A 20,082-nucleotide genomic window follows, 5' to 3' on the forward strand; every position below is an offset into this window, starting at 1 on the left:
GCTAAATGATCACGCGTATCCGTGGTCTCTTTCTGGGCCCCCTGTTCTGTTCCTACCTGTTCGTGAGCTCCCGTGGCACCGTGTCCCTACCTTGGCTTTACAGAACTCTGGCGGGATTAGGATCCCTTTCTCTGTGTTCTTCCTGTTCCGGTCCTTCCTGCTTGTCTTTTGCAGGTGAAATTTACAAACCATGAAGGAGCCGGAGGGAGCCCCTTGGCAGCTTTTCTGGGATGATGTCAAGACGATAAATTAACGTAGGGCGGGGCGCCTGGGTGGCTCAGTCGGTTGGGCGGCCGACTTCGGCTCGGGTCACGATCTCGCGGTCCGTGACTTCGAGCCCCGCGTCGGGCTCTGTGCCGACAGCTCAGAGCCTGGAGCCTGTTTCCGATTCTGTGTCTCCCTCTCTCTCTGACCCTCCCCCAGGCACACTCTGTCTCTCTCTCTCTCCCTCCAAAAAATAAACATTAAAAAAAATTTTAAAAATTAACGTAGGGCATAATGACAACTTTGTGATACGCAATCTTCCCCCCAAAACCGTGGTGTGCCTCTCTCTCTGTTCCTCTTCTGCCTTCAGGGGTTTAAACTTACCCTCCAGCGGGGTTTGACTGTTGTCAGCGTGTCTGTCCCTAGATATTTAATCTTTTTGTTGCTACTGTAAATACGGTTATCTGTAAGGCTTCTAACAGGCTGCTCTGTGTTTCTGTTGACGATTATCGATGTTTTGCATTAATACTGAACCCCGCTGCCTCGACAACTTCTGTCTGCAGATTTGTTTTCTTATCATCGATTCTCTTGGGTTTTCCAAATCATTCCAAATAGTGACTGTTTACTCTTCCATTTTTTTTACTTCTGTGCTGCTAAAAATAGTTCTCCCCCTCCATCTGTCAGCCTTACGTGATATTCTTTGATTCACTGAAAATCTCGGCTACGACGGAGACTCCCCCGGAGCTCATTCTGCCTCCCACCTTCTCTCACGGCCCCCCCACCCCCGACGCTACGGAGATGAAGCATTTGTACACGATCGGAGAATGTCCTACTTCAGTTCTGACCTGACATCCTTACCCTTTTCGTTTCACCCCGCGGCTGAGTTTTGGAGCCGCCCGCCCGAGGGCTGGTGCCAGAGGGGCCCCGTTCTCCTCTGGGCCGGTGGGGGTCGAGCCAGGCCCACGGAACAGCATCTCCCGAGTCCTTAGCAGATTTAAAACCTATCTGGAGGGGGGTGCCTGGGGGTGGGAGGGGGGTCTCGGTCGGTGAAGCGACTGACTCTTGATTTCGGCTCAGCACAATCTCACGGTTCGTGGGATCGAGCCCCGCGTCGGGCTCCACGCTGACAACACAGAGCCTGTTTCAGATCCTGTCTTCCTCTCTCCGCCCCGCTCTCGCTCTCTCAAAAATAAATACACATTAAAAAAATAATAAAACCTTCCACGCGGAGGGAGGCTTCCAGTTTGAAGGCCAGCTTGGCGGGACATAAAACCCTAGGCTCTTTCTGTCTTCCTCAGGATCTTGTCGCGAACTCATGAACCGTGAGATCATGACCCGAGCCCTGAGCCGAAGTCAGATGCTCAACCGACTGAGCCACCCCGGCGCCCCTTGCTTTGCTGGATTCTGGACTCAGATGCCTCTCGGGAAAGCCAAGGCCTGGCTGTTTTCCCTCTAAAGTGACGTGACTGCTTTTGCCCGGACGCCATCCGGATCCCGCAGGGACCTGCCGGGTCGCGTAGCAGGTGCACACGGCCATGTTCCCCGGTGCCTGGTACCAGGGCCACAGTCCGCGTGATGTGTGCCTAAGTCTTCTTTGATTTCAGTCAACTTTTCTTGAAGTATATATTTAAAAAATTTTTTTAAGTTTATTTATTGAGAGAGAACGAAAGAGAGAGCGCACGAGCAAGCATGTGAACAGGGGAGGGGCAGAGAGAGAGAGAGAGACGGAGAAGGCCAAGCAGGCTCCACACTGTCAGCGCAGAGCCCCATGGGGGGCTCGATGTGACAAACCGTGACCTGAGCAGAAACCAAGAGTCGGACGAGCCCCCCAATTCTATTTAAAACACCACGAAGCACCTCCACCCCATGGAAAGTAGGGCCTGTAAATTTTATTCCGGAAGGTGTGGGCTCACGTGAATGCAAGACTTACAACCTGATTAACATGGCCGTGCAGCCTCCGGAAAGGGGGTTGTGGGGTCCCCCAGATGCAGCCGACAGCGGTCCAGGCTGCGGTCTGCTGCCACCTGGCTTGAGTGCTGCTTCGGGGCCCTGGGGCTGGCCGCACGGTGGCAGGGACTCTAGGGACCCCCCCTCGGTACCCGCACCCGCCTCGCTGGCCCCACCTGAGCGAACACCACCAACGTGGAGGCCAAGCTCCCGCCTCCTGGCGCCCCCCACGCGGCCTCCCCCTGCCACCACCCCGTCTTCCACGGAAGGTAAGTCGAGCCACGGTCACTCGAGGATGGGAAATGGCAGCCAAGTGCCTGCCACGATACAGCCAAACCCCCATCACCGCGGCTGTCGCGGGAAGCGTCTCTTCGTCTGTTTGGCTCTGTAATCCTGGTAGGGCTCCCCGAAGCTGCCACTCCTGTCGTCGTATCCTCTCTGCTGGTCTTTGAAGGGATCATTCTTTTCCTTCTTTTTAAAAAAATTTTTTCAAATGTCTTTTATTTTTGAGAGAGAGAGAGAGAGATACAGAGTAGGAGCAGGGGAGGGGCAGAGAGGGAGGCACAGAATCCGAAGCAGGCTCCGCCCTCCGAGCTGTCAGCACAGACACAACACGGGGCTCGAACTCACGGACCGCGAGATCATGACCCGAGCCCAAGTCAGACGCTTAACCGACTGAGCCACCCAGGCACCCCCCATACTTTTTTGCAACTCTGTGGCATCCCTGGTGGCATATTCCAAAGCACTAATTATCTCCGTTCGTCCTGTCTAGTAAGTTTTTTATGAAGTTTATTCGTTTCTTTTGAGAGAGAGAGAGAGAGAGAGAGAGAGAGCACGTGTGAACACTTGGGAGCAGAGGAGGGGCAGAGAGAGAGGGACAGAGAATCTCAAGCAGTCTCTACCCTGTCAACGCAGAGCCTGGCCCGGGGCTCGAACCTACGAACCGTGAGATCATGCCCTGAGCCGAAATCAAGAGTCGGACACTCAGCAGACTGAGCCCCCGAGGCGCGCCCGTCCAGTAAGACTCTTAATTTCCACCAGTCACCATGTTCTTCATCACCAAGATTTCCAAACGGGTTTTACGTTCACCTGATCTCGCTTTAACTTTCATGACATCGTTTGCCCCGTTATTTCTTATTTATTCCAAAAAGGGGCTGTTACTCCCTTTTTTAAAACACAAACTTGCCCGAGTACCCCGTAAACAAACTCGTGTGCAAGTCGTGGCTAGACGATGCCACAAAACGAAGTCCATCTTGAGGAAATTCACGTTCCACACGTGGACTCTCATACTCCGCGTGGACCGCGTCACGTGTTCCAGAATTCTGTCCAGACTCATCTTGGGCACAGCTCCTCCTTCCTGTTCTGTGTTTCCGTTTTCCTCTGCCTCCCTCCTGCTCGCCCCTCTCTCCCTCTCCCTCTCCCTCCCCCTCCCTCCCTCCCTCTCCATCCCTCCCTCTCCCTCCACCTCCTGCTTGCCCCTCCCTCCTCCTCCCTTCCCCTCCCTCCACCTCCTGCTCGCCCCTCCCTCCCCGTCCATCCCTCCCCGTCCATCCCTCCACCTCCCTCCACCTCCTGCTCGCCCCTCCCTCCCCGTCCATCCCTCCCCCTCCATCCCTCCCCCTCCCTCCACCTCCTGCTCTCCCCTCTCTCCCCCTCCCTCCCCTACTGCTTGCCCCCTCCCCCTCCCTTTGCCTCCCCCTCCATCCCTCCATCTCTTGCTCTCCCCTCTCTCCCCCTCCATCCCTCCCTCTCCCTCCCTCCCTCTCCCTCCCTCCCCCTCCATCCCTCCCCCTCCCTCAACCTCCTGCTCGCCCTCCCTCCCCCTCCATCCCTCCCTCTCCTGCTCGCCCCTCCCTCCCCCTCCATCCCTCCCCCTCCTCCACCTCCTGCTCTCCCCTCTCTCCTGCTCCCTCCCCCTCCCCAGGTGCGGCTGTGGCCTCAGGCTCAGGTTGGCTCCCTTCCTTCTTGAAGAGCTTATGGGACCCACACTGCCAGGTGTGAGCTCCCCCCCCGTCCCGCCCTCCTGGTGTCCCTCACCCGATCGGACCTGCAGCCCGGTGGCCCTAGGGTCCTGCTCACTGCTTGGGCTTCTGGGACCCAGCACAGCGGCCTCTCTGTTGTCTCTTCCTGTCACCGGCTAGTCCCCAGGACCTGGCCTTTATTGCCCACCTGCTCGTACCCACAAACGTCTTACATTTTTCCTGAAGCTCTCCCTTCCGGCTTAGCTCTTAAACTCAGGCAAACGACACCCGAACCAGCCCTCAGGTGATGGCGACTGTCCCGCCAAGACCCGGCCCAGACCTCCAGGCCGTGACAGCCAAGCCCCCACCTCGTGCCTGCGCAGGTGGACCACGGAGTGACGCTGGAATGACGGGTAATCTCCTGAACCTCAATATGGTACCAAAACCTCCCCCCGGAGGAGCCTCAGCCGCGTTTACAGGACACGCACTGGGTGCACTGGCAGCTTTCGTCAAGGCGCCCTGTCTCCCTACGATGACAAGCCTTCCCTGTCTACTCATCCTGACCCTAAACCAAAGGCACCCCCCCCACCCCGGGCAGTCATTGTCCAGAGCTATTCCAAAGCTGACTTTGTGTGCCAACTCCGCCTGGCGCGCCTGTGACTCCCCACGAAACGAACTCGCGTTGGTCCCGTGACGTTCCTACGCTTTTTCTGCCGTTGTTGTGGGTCTGCCGCAGGGGGCTACCTCCAAGTCGGAACCCCGAGCCGCCCGGATCGGTTGCCTTAGTTATTTCTGAAGTTTAGAAAGATCCTTCTAGCTACTGGGAGGACAGACAGGGAGGAACCCGTCCAGGGGCAGGAACGGGGGCCGTGGTGACCCGGACGGCGTGGGCATCTGTGCGCACGGGTCCCGCCCAGGGAGGTGGCCGCAGTCAGGGCTCGTGCGGGGCTGGGGCCCCTGCAGTCCTCGTGCTGCTCTGACGGCGGCCAGTCTCAGTCAGGTGCTGCCCGAGGCCAGGATGATGGGCGGCACAGGCAAGGCCACAGCTGTGTCCTAAAGGTGGCCGTGGGCCTCGAGACAGGGCCGAGGGGAGAGAGCCTTGGAGTCATTCCGGGTGCCGGTAAACTCGGCGTTCCCTTCCCTTCAGCGGGGCTCCGGGCTGCAGGCACCCTGGGCTCGCTCGTGCAGCCCCGGGAGCCTCCATTGCCACCAGCCACCCCGGACGCCAGCCCACTCCTCCGGCGAAGCTTCTGGGGCAGGGGCCGCCCTGGCCTCGGGAGCTCTGGACTCGGGCTCTTGGTGAACGGGCTCAAAGGGCGCCACAGAGCCCCGCATCGGCCCCGCACAACCACTCCCAGACCCCGTGTTATAAAAAAGAAAGTTTAATAAGGATTTTTATGCTGGGACGTGTTGTAATTGCCAGTTCTATTTAAGTCATTACACGTATTTACGCTAATTATGTAGTTAAATGTAATTATACTAATTGTATAAACGCACAATAACCGGGTGAGATATACTTTGAGGGAACACAGAGAATCCGCCCGGAAAACCTCCAGAAGGCTGCGGGTCCCCGTGGGAGGACACAGGGGCGCACGCAGAGGCCGGCCCGGGGCTCACCGCGCACGCAGCGGGTGCGCAAACGTCACGGAGGGACGGAACGGAGAGCCTCCTGGGACAAATCGGGCCCGGGGCCCACAGAGGACACCCGGTTATCTCAGCCTCAGTGAATGGTCGACTCTGAATCGAAGCTACTCCCAAAAAGCCAATGGGCTTTCTGGACACGCCAAAGGACAATAATGAGGTCACTCTCCCGCTCAAGGATATTCCATGGCTCCCCACTGCCCAAGGAATGAAGTTGCACCACGGCAGCCAGCATGCAGGTCTCCCAGGGTCAGGCTCCAACGTCTCTCCGACCCTGGGCTTAGGGTTTCTCACGCACACGTGCCACCTGAGGTCCAAACAGACCCGCTGGCTTTCCTGGGCCTGCTAAATGCCTTCTCACATCCACGAGATTGTGCAAGCAATGTCCTCTGCACGACACGCTGTCCCTCCTGCCTCTGCCCCGCCCCTCCTCTGCAAAGCCTTCCTCAGTCGTTCCGGGTGGAAACACACGCTCCTTCTCCCTGCACCTCCCACCGCTCTGAATGTGAGCTTCTCTGATGGCACCTGACATTTAAAAAAAAAATTTTTTTTATGTTTATTTATTTTTGAGAGAGACAGACAGACACAGAGCAAGCAGGGGAGGGGCAGAGAGAGAGGGAGACACGGAATCCCAAGCAGGCTCCGAGCTGTCAGCACGGAGCCCGACGTGGGGCTCGAACCCACGAACCGCGAGATCGTGACCTGAGCCAAAGTCGGACGCTTAACCGACTGAGTCACCCAGGCTCCCCGACACTTGACATTTTTTAACCCAAGCTGAAGTCCTGGTGGTCGTGCCGGGAGGAGTGAGTTCCCCCAGGGCCAGGGCTCCAACTGCCCCATCTCCACATCCCTACCCTCAGCATGGAGCCTGGCACGGAGCAAACTCTAAGACACGTCCGAAGAGTAAGTGAATGAACGGAAGAAAGGCTGACTTCTTTTGGTAACGACAGCCCGTTGGTTTAAAAGAATCGTAAGGGCTCAGGAAATGACAGATGTCGGCAAGGATGCGGAGGATGCACCGTTGGTGGGAATGCACGCTCGTGCAGCCGCTCTGGAAAACAGTATGGGGGGTCCTCAAAAAACTGAAAACAGAATTACCCTACGACCCAGCAATAGCGCTACTGGGAATTTACCCAAAGGACACAAAAGTGCTGATTCGAAGGGGCACATGCACCCCAATGTTTACAGCAGTATTATCAACAACAGCAAAGTATGGAAAGAGCCCCGAGTGTCCATCGACGGATGACTGGATAAAGATGATGTGGTGTAGACGATGTGGTATGTACATATACACCGTGGAATACTACTCAGCGATGGAAAAGAATGAAATCTTACCATTTGCGATGACGTGGGTGGAACTGGACGGTATTACGCTAAGTGAAGTAAGTCGGGCAGAGAAAGACAGATGTCATCTGAGAAACTTACAGATGACCATGGGGGAAGGGAAGGAAAAATAAGATAAAAACAGAGAGGGAGGCAAACCATAAGAGACTCTCAGATACAGAGAACAAACAGGGCTGATGCGGGTAGGGGGTGGGGGGGAGGAGGAGGGGAAAATGGGCGGTGGGCATTGAGGAGGGCACTTGTTGGGGTGAGCACCGCGTATTGTATGTAAGTGACGAATCGCGGGAATCTCCCCCCAAAACCAAAAGCACACTGTGCACACTGCATGTTAGCCGACTTGACAATAAATTATGTAGAGAACAACAACGACAAAAAAAGAATCACAAGTTGCTGTAGGAGCCCAGAGGGATCTCTTCTGCCCAGTGAGGTGAGGTGGTCAGGGAAGGCTGCCTGGAGGAGAGGATGTCTGAAGTGAATCTCATCGGACAAACAAATAGGGGAGAAAAGGGGGGTCAGGTGAGGGTAGCCGCATGGAAAAAGGCCCAAAGGGTTGACTTTGGCCCAGGATGGCCGAGGACAGAAGCAGTAACGCAAGAATGGTCACCTGCTGTCCCTGAAAGTTAACAAAGAATGGCCTTGAATTAGCTGCTGGCCTCTTCCACTCCCTGGTGCAGGTGGCTCTGTGTTAGCCACGGAGAAGGATGCCATTCGTCCCTCCCCCTTCAGGTGGGGGTGGGGAGGAGGCACTCACGTGCAATTTCTGGAAAGTTCTACAGGAACTTCGGGGAGACATCTGCCTCTCCAGCGCCGGCCTTGGCTGCGGCTGGCTTCTGAGGCATTCGGGGTCTCGCTCTGCCCACCGGAGGGCCGTGCGTGTGCGCCGCCCGGAGCCAGCCCCGTCCCCTGGACTGAGCACACCCCGACCCGCGGGATCTTCCCAAGGACGCTGCCAGGAGCGCTCACCACCCGCATTACAGACAAAGACACAGACGGGAGCTGCCCCCGGTCACACTTCTAGAAAGCTGGCGGCAGGAAATGCAAAGCCAGGCGCCTGCTTCTAGAATCTGTGCGAACCTCCGCCCCACGGCGCCACTCCGCGAGCCCATCTGCGAGACGCAAGGCCGAGGCCCAACCCCAGGGAGCTTCTGTTGTCCCTGCCTCCTGCACCGCGCCCTGCCCGACCCCGGCCACCCTACCTCGGGGTTCTCCTGGCTCGGGGGCCGGTCTTCCTTCTTCTTTTTGGTGGCCTGAGCTCCCTGAGATGGCTCCTCCGTGGGTGGCCGCGGCTCCGCCGGGCTCTCGGGCTGCGTCTGCACTTGGGGCTGGATGATGATGACCTGGAAGTGGCGGGGGAGGGGGGAGGGGTGAGGGGGGGAGAACTGGGGAGGGAGAGGGGCCTTGGAAGGCGGGATCACAGCGGACCGAGGAGGCTCTCGGGCCCAGGGGGCGCCTGCCCCCAGGGTGTGCGCCTCCAGCCCGCCCTTCACACGCCCTTCACACCGGGAGGAGGGTCTGCGCGAGGCTGGGCCCGGTTTAGGAACCAGAAGGGCCTGGGTTCAGGCCTCCGCTGGCATGTCGCGGCTGTGTGGCCTCGGGGCGGTCACTCTGCTTCTCTGAGCCTCAGCTTCCTCGCAATAAACACCCGCCTCCAGGGAGGCGGTGGAGACCCGGGCAGCAGAGACTCAAGAAAGGTTGGTTTCTTTACCCCTACCTCAAACGCAGGTAAACGGAGGCCAGGAGGGCTCAGATTTGCCGCCTGAGGTCATCAGGGGTGTCTATCTGTCTGCAGGGCCCAGCCTGCCCACTCCCCAGCATGCCCCTGGGCCCCCGGGCCACTGTGTCTGAGGCTCTCACTTCTGGCCTCAGCGGGGTGGGGGCGAGAAGGGGGAGGCAGACTCCAGACCCAGCTCAGCATCGCCCAGAGCGGCCCCACTCCAGCCAGCTTCCATCAGGGTTCAGGGTAACCGTGTGGTTTGATCGAAGGGTCTGCGGCTGAAAAGTCAGAAAGGGATTCGTGCAGCCCAGCCTCTCCCTCCCTCCGTCTGTGGCTCAACTATTTTATGAATTGTTTGGGGCAGGGTTTTGGCAAAGGATCGCTATCTTGCACGGATCCGAGGGAAGGAATTCACCAGGAGCAGCGAGAGCATGACTGTCTCGTGAATTTGGAGCTCCTGAGCAGGAAGAGAAAACGCATTCTGTTTTCCGGCTGGCTCGAGGAGAGGTTCTTTGTTCTCCTTTGTATCACAATTTTAAAACCCCAGAATTCTCGGGATGGAAAAAAAAAAAAAAAAAAGGTCCCTCTTTATATTCGTGGGAAGAAAAACGTTAAGACCCCAGTGGAAAACAGGGCAAAAAATATCCTCAAGCGAGTCACGTTGAAGGAGACAGGATTCTTGAAAAGTATAGAGGAAACATTCGAGCTTCCTAATAACCAAAGGAATTCAACTTTGAACAGCGAGCATCTGTTCGCACCGATTAAACAGCAAAAAGTGTTTAAAGTGGCAGCACGGAATGCTGCCGAGGTTGCAGTGAAAAGGGCACTCATCCCACAAACGCCTGCTGAGCTCCCCCCTCGTGACCGGCCGTGGTCCTGAGGGCCACGTCTCCCCCACCTGACCACGGCTCGTCCTAACCGAGGATCCCCGGGGCTACCGTCCGCGGGTGGCAGGGCCCAGAACCACAATACTCCCAGAAATACACCGTGTGCAACCACGTACAGGAGCAGGAAAGCAGGCCGCCAGCTCTCAGGCTGGGAATTAGGAGGGACGCTGGCCATCGGCGAGACAGGGGCCTTGTGGCAGATCCCGAACTGGGGACAGAGGAAAAGGGGCCACAGAGAAGAAGGGGTGCCTTTCACGCAGCCCCAGAGGCCTCGAGCCGCACAAGCACCAAGGAGTTCGGAGAGGGACACAGAGAGGATCTGAGTTTCGGTTTTCAATCTTGCCAAGACATCACGGGTTTTCCTTCCGGGCACCTGGCGTCCCCGAAGGTCCTCGGCTACCCAGCGACACCGGCCAGAGACCCATCGTCACCAGCTCCGGCCTCCTCCGGGCACAGATCTCACTGCCCAGTTAATGACTCCCGTGAATGAAGTCGCTCATTCGCTGCCCAATCATCCTTTTTCCACCGATACGGATGCATTCGGCCACGCGTTTCGGCCACACACCCGCCCGTCCGTGCCGCCCCGTTCACGTGTGGAGCCGTTCCCCTTCGTGCCTCGTTCCCACCACCATCCCTTCCGCAACCGACTCCCTCCCTCCCTCGCTGGGTCGTTCCTTCGTGCCCCAGGCGCTCGAGCACTGACCCCTCTCCTGACGGCTCATTCGCGCCTCTGTTCACGCCCGCTTGGTTCACCGGGCCCGCGGGTGGTCACTCCGCCAGCCACCCGCCCCGCTGCGTCCGGGCCTCCCGCGGGCACGACACACCCACCTTCTTGTCGGCACTGATGAGGAGGGGCTGGACCACGACGCTGTCGCTGACCACAGACACGGCGGTGCTGGGGGCGATGGCGGTGGCATTGCTGGGGGTGGTGGAGATGATGGCGTAGGCCACCCCGGCGCCGCTCAGGGGGGAGGTGATGGCCGAGGACTCGGCGAGGGCCTGGGGCTGGCTGCTGGGCGTTGGCACATGGCTCACGGTGTTGTTGGCGGTGGGGAGGGCCGGGCTGGGGTTCTTGACGCTGACCACGGTGGCCTTCTGGAACGTGGGGGGCTGCTTGGGGGGCCGGTCCCGGCCCGGGGTGACGGGGAGGCTGTCTGGAATCAGAGTCTTTGGCCTAACCTGGGGAGGGAGGGAAGGACAGTCGCACGGTGGGGCAGACACACAGGCAGGCGGGGTGACGACAGACGCGGAGGAGGGGCGGGCCCCGAACACAGCGGGACTCGGGAAGGGAGGAGCCCGGGCACGGACGCGGCCGGGCTCAGAGGCCTCCCGGGTGAGAGGCGAGGGGACAGCAGTGGAGAGGCCGCGGGACCCAGCTCCGGACCCAAGCCCCTTCCGGCTCAACCCAAAACGGTGACGAGCAGGAGGGCGATGGGAAAGCTGCACGTGGGCCAGTCGGGTGCCCTCTGGCTCCAGCCGCAAAGCAGCGAGCTCTCCCGGAAGACAGAAGTCCACACGGCGCTGTCGTTGCGGGGGGGGGGGGGGGGGGACTGGGAGGGGCCACCGGGGGCTCCCGGCCCCGCTCAGTCTGCTTCGTGATCGGGGTGGCGGCTGCCACCGTGTCCCCTGCGGAAGCCACCGGGCCGGGAGCCACATCGCGCTCTGCGAGGCCCACGCGCGCGGAGTGAAAGCAGGTGCAGGCAGCCACGACGTGGTTCCGGCCAGCGCTCTGGACGGCTCGTCCGGGGCCAGCCCTGCCCCTCCGGGACCCGTGTGGTGCCGGACACGCGCCTCATCCGTGCGCTGGGGGTGGGGAGAAGGCACAACGTGTGCGTCCTGTCAGCTGTCGCCAGCTCCCCTGCCTTCCTGCGACCAGAAACGAGCCTCACGCCAACCCCGTGACATCTGCCCTAGGGCCACCTTCTTAGGGACAAGGAGGCGGAAGAGGACCTGCCCTGTCTTACCTTACTGGGCACCCCCCCCCCCCACCGTGACCGCGTTGTGAAGCAGGTACGTTGGCCTATCCTACAGATGAGCAAATGGAGGCCTGGAGAGGAAGGGGCTTCCCCAGGGAGAAGAACAAGGCTCCAGCCGTCGTTAGGGCAGAGGGACGTGCACGCGGGACCTCCACGAGCCTGCCAGGTGTTGGCGTGGGCTGGCGGCGGGCTGGGTTGGCTCCACCCATGCCCTCGTGGAGGGAGGGGTTCGGGGTGGCTCCCACAGGGCTCCGGGACCTTGAGCAGGTCACCTCGGTGCGGCGTGCCCCTCAGTCAAGATGGCGTCTCGTCCACCTGCTCCTCGCCAGGGCCCGCCAGGGGGCTGGCCTCCCTTCTAGTGCCCTGCCCTTTCCCCGCCAGCTGGGCCCTCCTGCCATCGGGGGACTCCCCCAGGCACGTGATCCTGTCCTGCTGCGTCCTTGGCACGCGGGGTCAGGATCAGAGCCCGGCACAAACACCGATTCTGAACGTGAGAACCTCGGGAAGTTTCCTTCTTCTGGTCCTCGCCCGCCTTGGGCCAGCCTGGGGACCTGCCGTCCTCTTGGGGTGGGGGGTGGACCGGGTGGGCGGGGGTTGGGGCGGGGGGTGGGGGGCCTCCCAGCTGCGATGTCCGTTCAGGTCAAGTGAGGCTGTTCTGGGCCGCCGGTTCCTCCCAGGTCACTCCGGGTTTGGTCCACACTGGCCAGCTCACACCACATAATCCCAACTCTGGACGGGGGTGAGCCGTGCCCAGGCTGCAGGGGCTGGGCCTCCAAGCCCGAGAACACGGATGCGGGGGACCCCAGAGCCCATGACTTGCGGGAGCCGTCCTCCCCTCTGGGGCCAGCAGCCCTGGCGGGCCACCGGGCACACGACACTCGCTCAACACAGCCGAGCACCGGTGAACCGCTGGCCTGCACCTGCTCCGTACCAGGACACCTCTGTGCCGTCCGATTCATCCCCCCGGCCACCAAGGAGCCACCTGCACCAGCCCCTCTGCAGCACAGGAGATTCGGTCCAGGAGGGTCGAGAGGCCAGGCGACTTGTCCAAAGTGCGGAGCCCAGGCACGGACTAGCCGAGCGCCTCGCTGCCTCCCCGAATGAATCATCTTGGGCAGAGTTTCTCGCGCTGCTTTAACTGTGACCGAAACGCCTGTGACCTCGCGACCCGGTCCCGACACAAGGGATTTGAGAAACAGTGCCTTTGGTGCATCTTGCTACGTTCTGTCCTATTCTAGGCCAGCCTCGTTGATTCCGTGAAAACAGAAAAAGTCCTGGTCACGACCCACTAAAAGGACTCTGCAATTCCTCACTGTCGACACTGGGTCTACTCGGAACGTCCGTCTCCTCCTCTCACAGGCAGGAGAGGCAGGGGAGGGAAGGGACGGGAGCACGTCCTCGGCGCCAGAGGGGCTGGGGACAGACAGACAGAGTCTCCGGGGCCCACCTGCGAGCTGCTTACCTGAGGTAGCACGGCCGCTCCTTGTCCGGCCAACCTCTGCAAGGAGCTGACCTGAGGACCCGTGACAGGCACTGCAGTGATGGTTCCCAAAGCCTGCAAGACAGGAGGGGGCGCTGAGCCAGGACCACGGGGACATGGCGCTGAGACCACGAGGCCCACCCGGCGGGTGCGTGGCTCCCGCCGGGCTGGCCGAGCAGGGGGCAGCAAACCCCGCCCTTCCCTTCCTTCATCAGGGGTTTGCGATCACCGAGGTAACTTGGCCATGTAAGAAATTCTGGAAACTAGAGCGAGAGAAAGGATGGCATCGTCCAGAAAATAATTAGCCCTGAGGCACCTCAGCTTTTTCTCTTTTTTAATGTTACTTATTTATTTTGAGAGAGAGAGAGAGAGAGAGAGAGAGAGGCAGAGAGCTAGAGAGAGAGAAAATCCCAAACAGACTCCCAGCTGTCAGCACATAGCCCGACACGGGGCTCGACCCCACGACCCTGGGATCATGACCCGAGCTGAAATTAAGTGTCAGACGCTTAACCGTCTGCAACACCCAGGTGCCTCGACTTCTTAATCGTTTATTTATTTATTTATTTATTTATTTATTATCTACTTATTTGGGGGGGGGGGGCAAGTGAGCGAGGGGCAGAGAGGGGGAGAGAGAGAGAGAAGGGGGCTCGAGCTCACCCAATGTGAGGCCCCAACTTATTTATTTATTTTGGGGGCGGGGGACGCAAGTGCGTGAGGGGCAAAGAGAAAAGGAGAGAGAGAGAGAGAGAGAGAGAGAGAGAGAGAGAGAGAGAATCCCACAGCGGGGGCAGAGAGGGAGAGAAAGGGAGGGAGAGAGAAGCGGGTCTCACCCGAAGCAGGGCTTGTGCTCACCCGACTGGGGGCTGGAACTCATGGACCTGAGCCAAAGTCTGAGGTTTAACCGACCGAGCCACCCACACACCCCCCAACTTGCTTTTTTAAAAGTAAGGTTTTTCACATGGATACCTGTATGCTAAAAACCAAGAAAAATGAACTTGAATCCATATTTGGCGCAATATTTTAAAAACCACAGCAAGATGCAGCAGAGCCTAAACGTAAAGCCTAGAAATACAAAGCATCTAGAAAAAAACCGCAGGAGAAAATCTTTGGGACCCTCGGGTGGGCAAAGAGTCAAGAATGATCCATATGAGAATGAATTAGTAAACTGGGCTACAAAAAGAATTTAAAAACTCCTGAAGCTTACCTGTGAAGAGAGTAGAAAGCCCCAGACTGGGAAAAACACACTTAAAAGTTGGCTGATAGGGGCGCCTGGGTGGCGCAGTCGGTTAAGCGTCCGACTTCAGCCAGGTCACGATCTCGCGGTCCGTGAGTTCGAGCCCCGCGTCGGGCTCTGGGCTGATGGCTCGGAGCCTGGAGCCTGTTTCTGATTCTGTGTCTCCCTCTCTCTCTGCCCCTCCCCCGTTCATGCTCTGTCTCTCTCTGTCCCAAAAATAAATAAAAGTTGAAAAAAAAAATTTAAAAAAAAAAAAAAAAAAAAAAAAAGTTGGCTGATAAAAGACTGGTGTCCAGACTTCGACTAACTCTTGAGAGGCGCCTGGGTGGCTCGGTCAGTTGAGCGTCTGACTTCAGCTCAGGTCATGATCTCCCGGTTCGTGGGTTCGAGCCCCGTGTCGGGCTCTGTGCTGACAGATCGGAGCCTGGAGCTGCTTCAGATTCTGTGTCTCCCTCTCTCCCTCTGCCCCTCCCCACCCCCCGCTCACTCTCTCTCTCTCAAAAATAAACAAACATTAAAAAAACCCAAAAAACTCTCGAAACACGCTAATCAGAAAACGTGATGAAAACAACGAACACAAGATCCGAACAGATACTTCACTAAAGACGCGTGGACGGCAAATGAGCCCCCAAGAAGATGCTAGACAGCGTCAGTCATTCGGGAAGTGCTCACTAAAGCCACAATGAGGCACTCCTCCCACCTCCTCAGGGACGGACCAGATCGGGATGTGGTGGTGACAGACAGCAGCTGACCCACGCACAGTAACCCCAGAAAACAGTCTGCCCGTTTCTCAAAAAGTTAAATGCACATTTACTGCTATGGACTGAATGTGCGTGTCCCCCCAAAATCACATGTTGGGAGTCCAGGCTCTCGATGTGGGGGTGTCAGGAGGTGGGGACTTTGGGAAGTGTTCAGTCAGGAGGGTGGAGCCTTATGAACTCGGTGGGATTAGCGTCGTGTAAAAAGAGCCCCAGAGAGACCACGAGCCCCTTACCCCACGCGAGGTCTCAGCGAGAAGAGGGCCGGCACCCGAACACAGAGGCGCCCCGATCTGGGACTTCCAGACGTCCCGTTTGGGAACAGCCTAAATGCCACCAGGCCCGCAGCTGAACAACCTGTGCTGTCTCCACCCAACGGAGCATCGCTCGGCGATCAAAAGGAATGGGCAACTCTTACACGCGGCCGGGACGAACCTCCAAATGTTGGCTGAATGAAGGAGCCGGGCGCCCCCGCCAAAAAGGAAAGGAGGACGTGTCGTACGATGTCATTTGTGTAAGATTCCAGAAAGAGCAAACCAATCTCCAAAACGAAGAAGCAGGTCAGATCACGCGGAGATGCGGGGATGGGAGGAAGGGATTACAAAACGCACCGGGAAACGTTTCCAGGTTGTGGGCGGGGATGTGTTCGCCGTCCCGATTCTGGTGCTGGTTTCATCTGTCCCCAAATGACACAGCGGAGGGTCTCAGGCCCCATGAGCCCCAGCGCAGCTTCTCCTGATGGAGGGCCGGCTCCTCCCTCCTCTGGAATAGGTCACCTGCCCCAAGTGGGTTCAGGTCGTCCAAGCCGGCTGCCCGCCTCTCGGTGGGGAGCCACACCCTGCACATTTAACCGGAAATCCACCGTGGACATTGGCCGGAGCAGGGCTGGACGCACAACACAGACAGCATGAAAACCACACGCGGTCTCTTCTCGGGGACGCGTCTCAACCCGTAATGCCGTCTCAGGTCTCTGGCCAGAACAGCTTGGGGAGCAGTGCTAAAAGAACGCCCCAGGCGCCCCCCAACGCCCACATTTTAAGAGTCTGCCCTGCCTTCTGCAAAGGGATGAGTGTGGAAGGTTCTGCCCTCCCCGGCCCAGCCCTGCTGGCGATCCGCACCACCTGTGGGGCCTGCCTCCAGCCGGATACGCACCCCCCACCCCGACCACCCCCGTCCGCCCCGCTCCGGCCCAGGCGTGCATGGGTGGAGGCAGGCACGGTGCCCATCTGATTAGCAAGCTTCCGGGTGATTCTGCCAACCTGGGGACCACAAGCCAAGAGGAGACCGCCCTGTCCCTCTAGCAGGTTCTGCATCAGAGACCCCCACGGGCACCTGGTGTCATCACTGAGCGAAGCTGTGTGGCCCCCTGGGAGCAGGGATTCCTGCACAGATGGGAGCCGACCGGAAGATCCTGAGGCCGCACAACTTCTGGGCAAATGCACGCCCAGCACCTACAGGAGCCAGGCAACAAGGGGCCAGCCTACTTCCCCTGGGAATCCCCTTCTGGCTAAGACGCCCCCAGACAAGCCCCCGGATGCCACCGGCTCGCAGAACGAACAGCATTCACCCCCTGACTCCACCAGCGAAAACCCTGCCTGACTGCAGCCCAGCCCCACGGCGGCCGCTGCCTGGGGCTCGCTCGGGGTGCCTGACCGGGCTTTAAGGAGCGCCTCGCAGGGTGTCGGGGTCCCTCTGTGCCGGGGCGTCGAGAGGAGACCCAGAGACGGGACCACTCCCGGGTCAAAGCCTGAAGTCCTGGGCTCTTAGGAGAAGTTTGCTACAAACGGGGCTGCTGAGCCGGGTCCCTCCACCTCGCGCTTCTGGGAACGCTGGGTCGCCTCCCAGGACGCCAAAGTCACCTGCCACGAGCGTCCACTCCCCGTCTGCGCGGGGCCGGCTTCCGGGCACCCTGCAAGCCTCATCCGTTTGCTCCTTTTCTAAGTTCCGCCCCCAGAGTGCGTTCTTCCATGTCCTTATGAAGCTTTAATTAACAAGCTGAAAAGACATTTTATCTGGCAAGGGCTGACCTTTCTGCTCCGCGTCGGAATTTATCGGTACCAGCAGAAACAATCATCTCAGCGGCTATGTCACGAGCACTGGATAGTTTATAGCCACACTTTCGTCAGGATAAATGAGCTCTTTAGGACTACATTTACAGCTCTAAGCATCTTAATAGGGAAAAAAAGGGCCATAAAAGTCAAAGATAACTTCACATTTGTCCCGCATCGGCGGAGTCCCTGGGGCAGCCCGGCTCTGACAGCAGCTGCGTGGGGCCCCCCAGCGCCCGGGGCCCAGTCCCCTCATCTGCCACAGGAACAGAGCCTGCTGCACGGGGCGCGGGCGGGTCGGAGGCAGCGGGCGCCGCGGGGCCGGCTCGCACGGTGAGCGCTGGGCAAAGGGGGAGGGTCGGAGCCGGCCAGCCTGCCGGGAACGGGGGAGGGACGGGACTCGTGGCATCAGCCTGACCAGGTACCCGCGCCGGAGGGGCCCCTGTCTTGTTGGGCAAACCTGGGCACCCCCTGACTCTCAGGTGGGGTGTACGGACTTGCCTCTCCCTGCCCCCAAAATCAGAGTAAAATACCCTGGTGCCCAGCAGCGCGAGGAAGAAGAAAAGGAAACCAGACCCACCACCTCTCGGGCTTCCCGCCTGTGTTCCCATCCACCGTGTTTCCTTCTGTGCCCAAGCGCAGACACCAGAGCCTGCTGGGCTTTCAGTAAACCCCCGGCCAGGGCGAGCCACGGGACCAGGCCACGGGGCCACGCCCCTGCCGGGTGGAGGTGCTTTCATCCGGACTTGCTGCTCGTGCACTGCGGTGGCCAAGGTTCCTCCCCGTCGTGGCCTCCCTAGACCTCCGGGCACTGCCAGACGCCCCCCGCCCACGGTGACCCCCTTCTCTCCCTCATTCGTTCAGCAAAGGTCCCGGAGCACCCACGGGGTATCTGGCTGGCAACGGGGTCCGTGAGCCCGGCCTCACCGCGGCTGCTCCCACCCCAGCCTCTGACCCGAGGGACCAGAACCGGTCTCTGCTCCCCCGCGGGGCGGGACAGGAGGGCCCCTTCGGCAAGGCGGGGCGGGGCGGGGCTGAAGCCCCTCTCCGTGTGGAGTCCAGCCCAGGTCCTGGCCGGAGCGGGTGTCTACAGATGTCGTTAAGCCAGGAGGGCCTCGGGGAGCGGCCGAGGGACGGGGGGCTCTTTCTGCACACCTGCACGCACGGCCACCAGGGTCCACCATCAGGTGGGCCTGCCCTCTGCCCCCTGCACAGGCGGCAGGCCACGGCCAGCTTCACCCCTGCCTGAGCCCGCTCTCCACACCCACGCAGACCGTGACCTCTGGGCGCTGGGTCCAGTTCCTGTGTCCAGGACGACCCCAGACCTCACAGGGCTGTCCTCTCGGCGGAACCCAGGGGGTCCTGAGGTGGCCCCGTCCAGGTCACGTGGGTAGACGTGTTCCTGAAGCAACCCAGCCGTGAGCACTGGCCAACCTCTAGGACCGGACAGAACGACTCCCATGCAGGACCTCGAGCCAGGGCCTGCCCTGACCTGCCAGCTTCCGGCCCGTCTGACCCCGAAGGTCAGCCCCTGACGCTCAACGATGGGAAGAGTGACCGTCATACCTCCCACCGCATCCGGGGACCGTCCTCGGGCAGGCGTGTGCCTGCGCCTTCCACACGGCCCACCAGCAAGGGCCTTGCACGCGGACAGCAGGAAGGGACCCCAGCGGCCACCAGAACTGGCGGAGAGGGCAATCACGGGAAGGCTCCATCAGCGTGCAGGGCCTCGGTGGCCGTCTGCCTCTCCTGCCCAGGCTGTGGCCCCCGGGACAGGCCACGAGTCAGTGGGACCCAGTCGTCCAGGCCCTCCCCTTTCCTCTCCCTTGGTGCAGGAATGGTGCAGGGGGCGGGCATGGGGTCACAGTGAGCCCCTCCCCCGGGTCACGTTAGGGACAGGATGGACAGGGAGGAGGAGGGAGATCCAGTGTGAGCCCTGGCTGGTGTGTGTGGGGGGTGTTGTGGACCCGTGGCGTGGTCAGTGGCCAGAGCGGAAGGTGGCCCTTAAGGACCTCAGAATTCATCACAGGAGCAGCGGCCTCACAGGAGGCCGCATCACACAGAGACAAACGTTTCTGTAAGTGCACGCCTGTCCCTCCCTTACTTGACCGGATGTGTTCTATATTAGGTGACAGGGGAGAGGGGGCGGGCTTGCTGGGCCCTGAGACAGTGAGTGGCAGAGCCGCGACCTGCCCTCCGCCCTCGGTGGCGGGGCTCCGGCCAGCACCGTGGACACAGGAGCCAGGTTGCCCCGGAGGAACCCGCCTCTCCCCGCGACCTCCACTAACCTCGCCTGGGAGGGTGCTGTCCAGCAGGGGACGTGGAGTGCCGAGCGCAGCTTTGAGGACAGCAGGGAAGCGTGCGGCCCCGCTTCTCGGGCCTCTCCAGCGGCTGGGACGAGACTTGCTGCCCAGAGCCGGGGCTCCCACATCCCGCACCCCTCCTGGCTCCCGCCTCCCCCCGAGCTGGGCGACGACGGCGGGGCAGCAGCCCCGGGCCCCCCAGGACCACCCAGCAGCCCCAGGGAAGGTGGCCTCGGTTCGCATCCCTCCACTCGAGCCGCACGGCTGCTGTGTGGCTTCTGGAGCTCTGAGGTCCCTTGCCTTCTCAGAGGCTGGCTGGGACGCGGGCCAAACGCAAGTGAGCCCCAACACCAGTAAGTGCCGATAAACAGTACTCTAACACAAGCACCACTTCGGCTGTCGTGGGAAACCAGTTTGTGGCTCGCAGGTGAACCCCCTGGCTGCGGGGACGGGCCCTGGGCTCACTCCGCGTGCGGCCGGCATGCTCCCGCTCAGCTCGGCCACCACCGCCCACCCGGCCCGGGGCCCCCACGCCGGCTCCCGCTAACCCGAGCCCGTCCACGCAGGGCCACCGGGGGCCACTGG

General features: G+C 60.1%; 1 protein-coding gene across 1 annotated transcript in view; it reads right to left on the reverse strand.

Annotated features, from left to right (window-relative positions):
- PHF21B (PHD finger protein 21B) overlaps positions 1-20,082 on the reverse strand; it is a 92,193-nt gene that overhangs the window by 10,910 nt on the left and 61,201 nt on the right. The window contains exons 3-5 of the mRNA XM_030320900.1: positions 13,137-13,229; positions 10,527-10,877; positions 8,294-8,434 (exon numbers count right to left, since the gene is read on the reverse strand). Of these exons, the coding sequence (XP_030176760.1) occupies positions 8,294-8,434; positions 10,527-10,877; positions 13,137-13,229 (585 nt within the window). The remainder of the gene's footprint in view (positions 1-8,293; positions 8,435-10,526; positions 10,878-13,136; positions 13,230-20,082) is intronic.

This window comes from Lynx canadensis, chromosome B4, assembly GCF_007474595.2.
Source record: "Lynx canadensis isolate LIC74 chromosome B4, mLynCan4.pri.v2, whole genome shotgun sequence".
Classification (NCBI taxonomy): Eukaryota; Metazoa; Chordata; class Mammalia; order Carnivora; family Felidae; genus Lynx; species Lynx canadensis.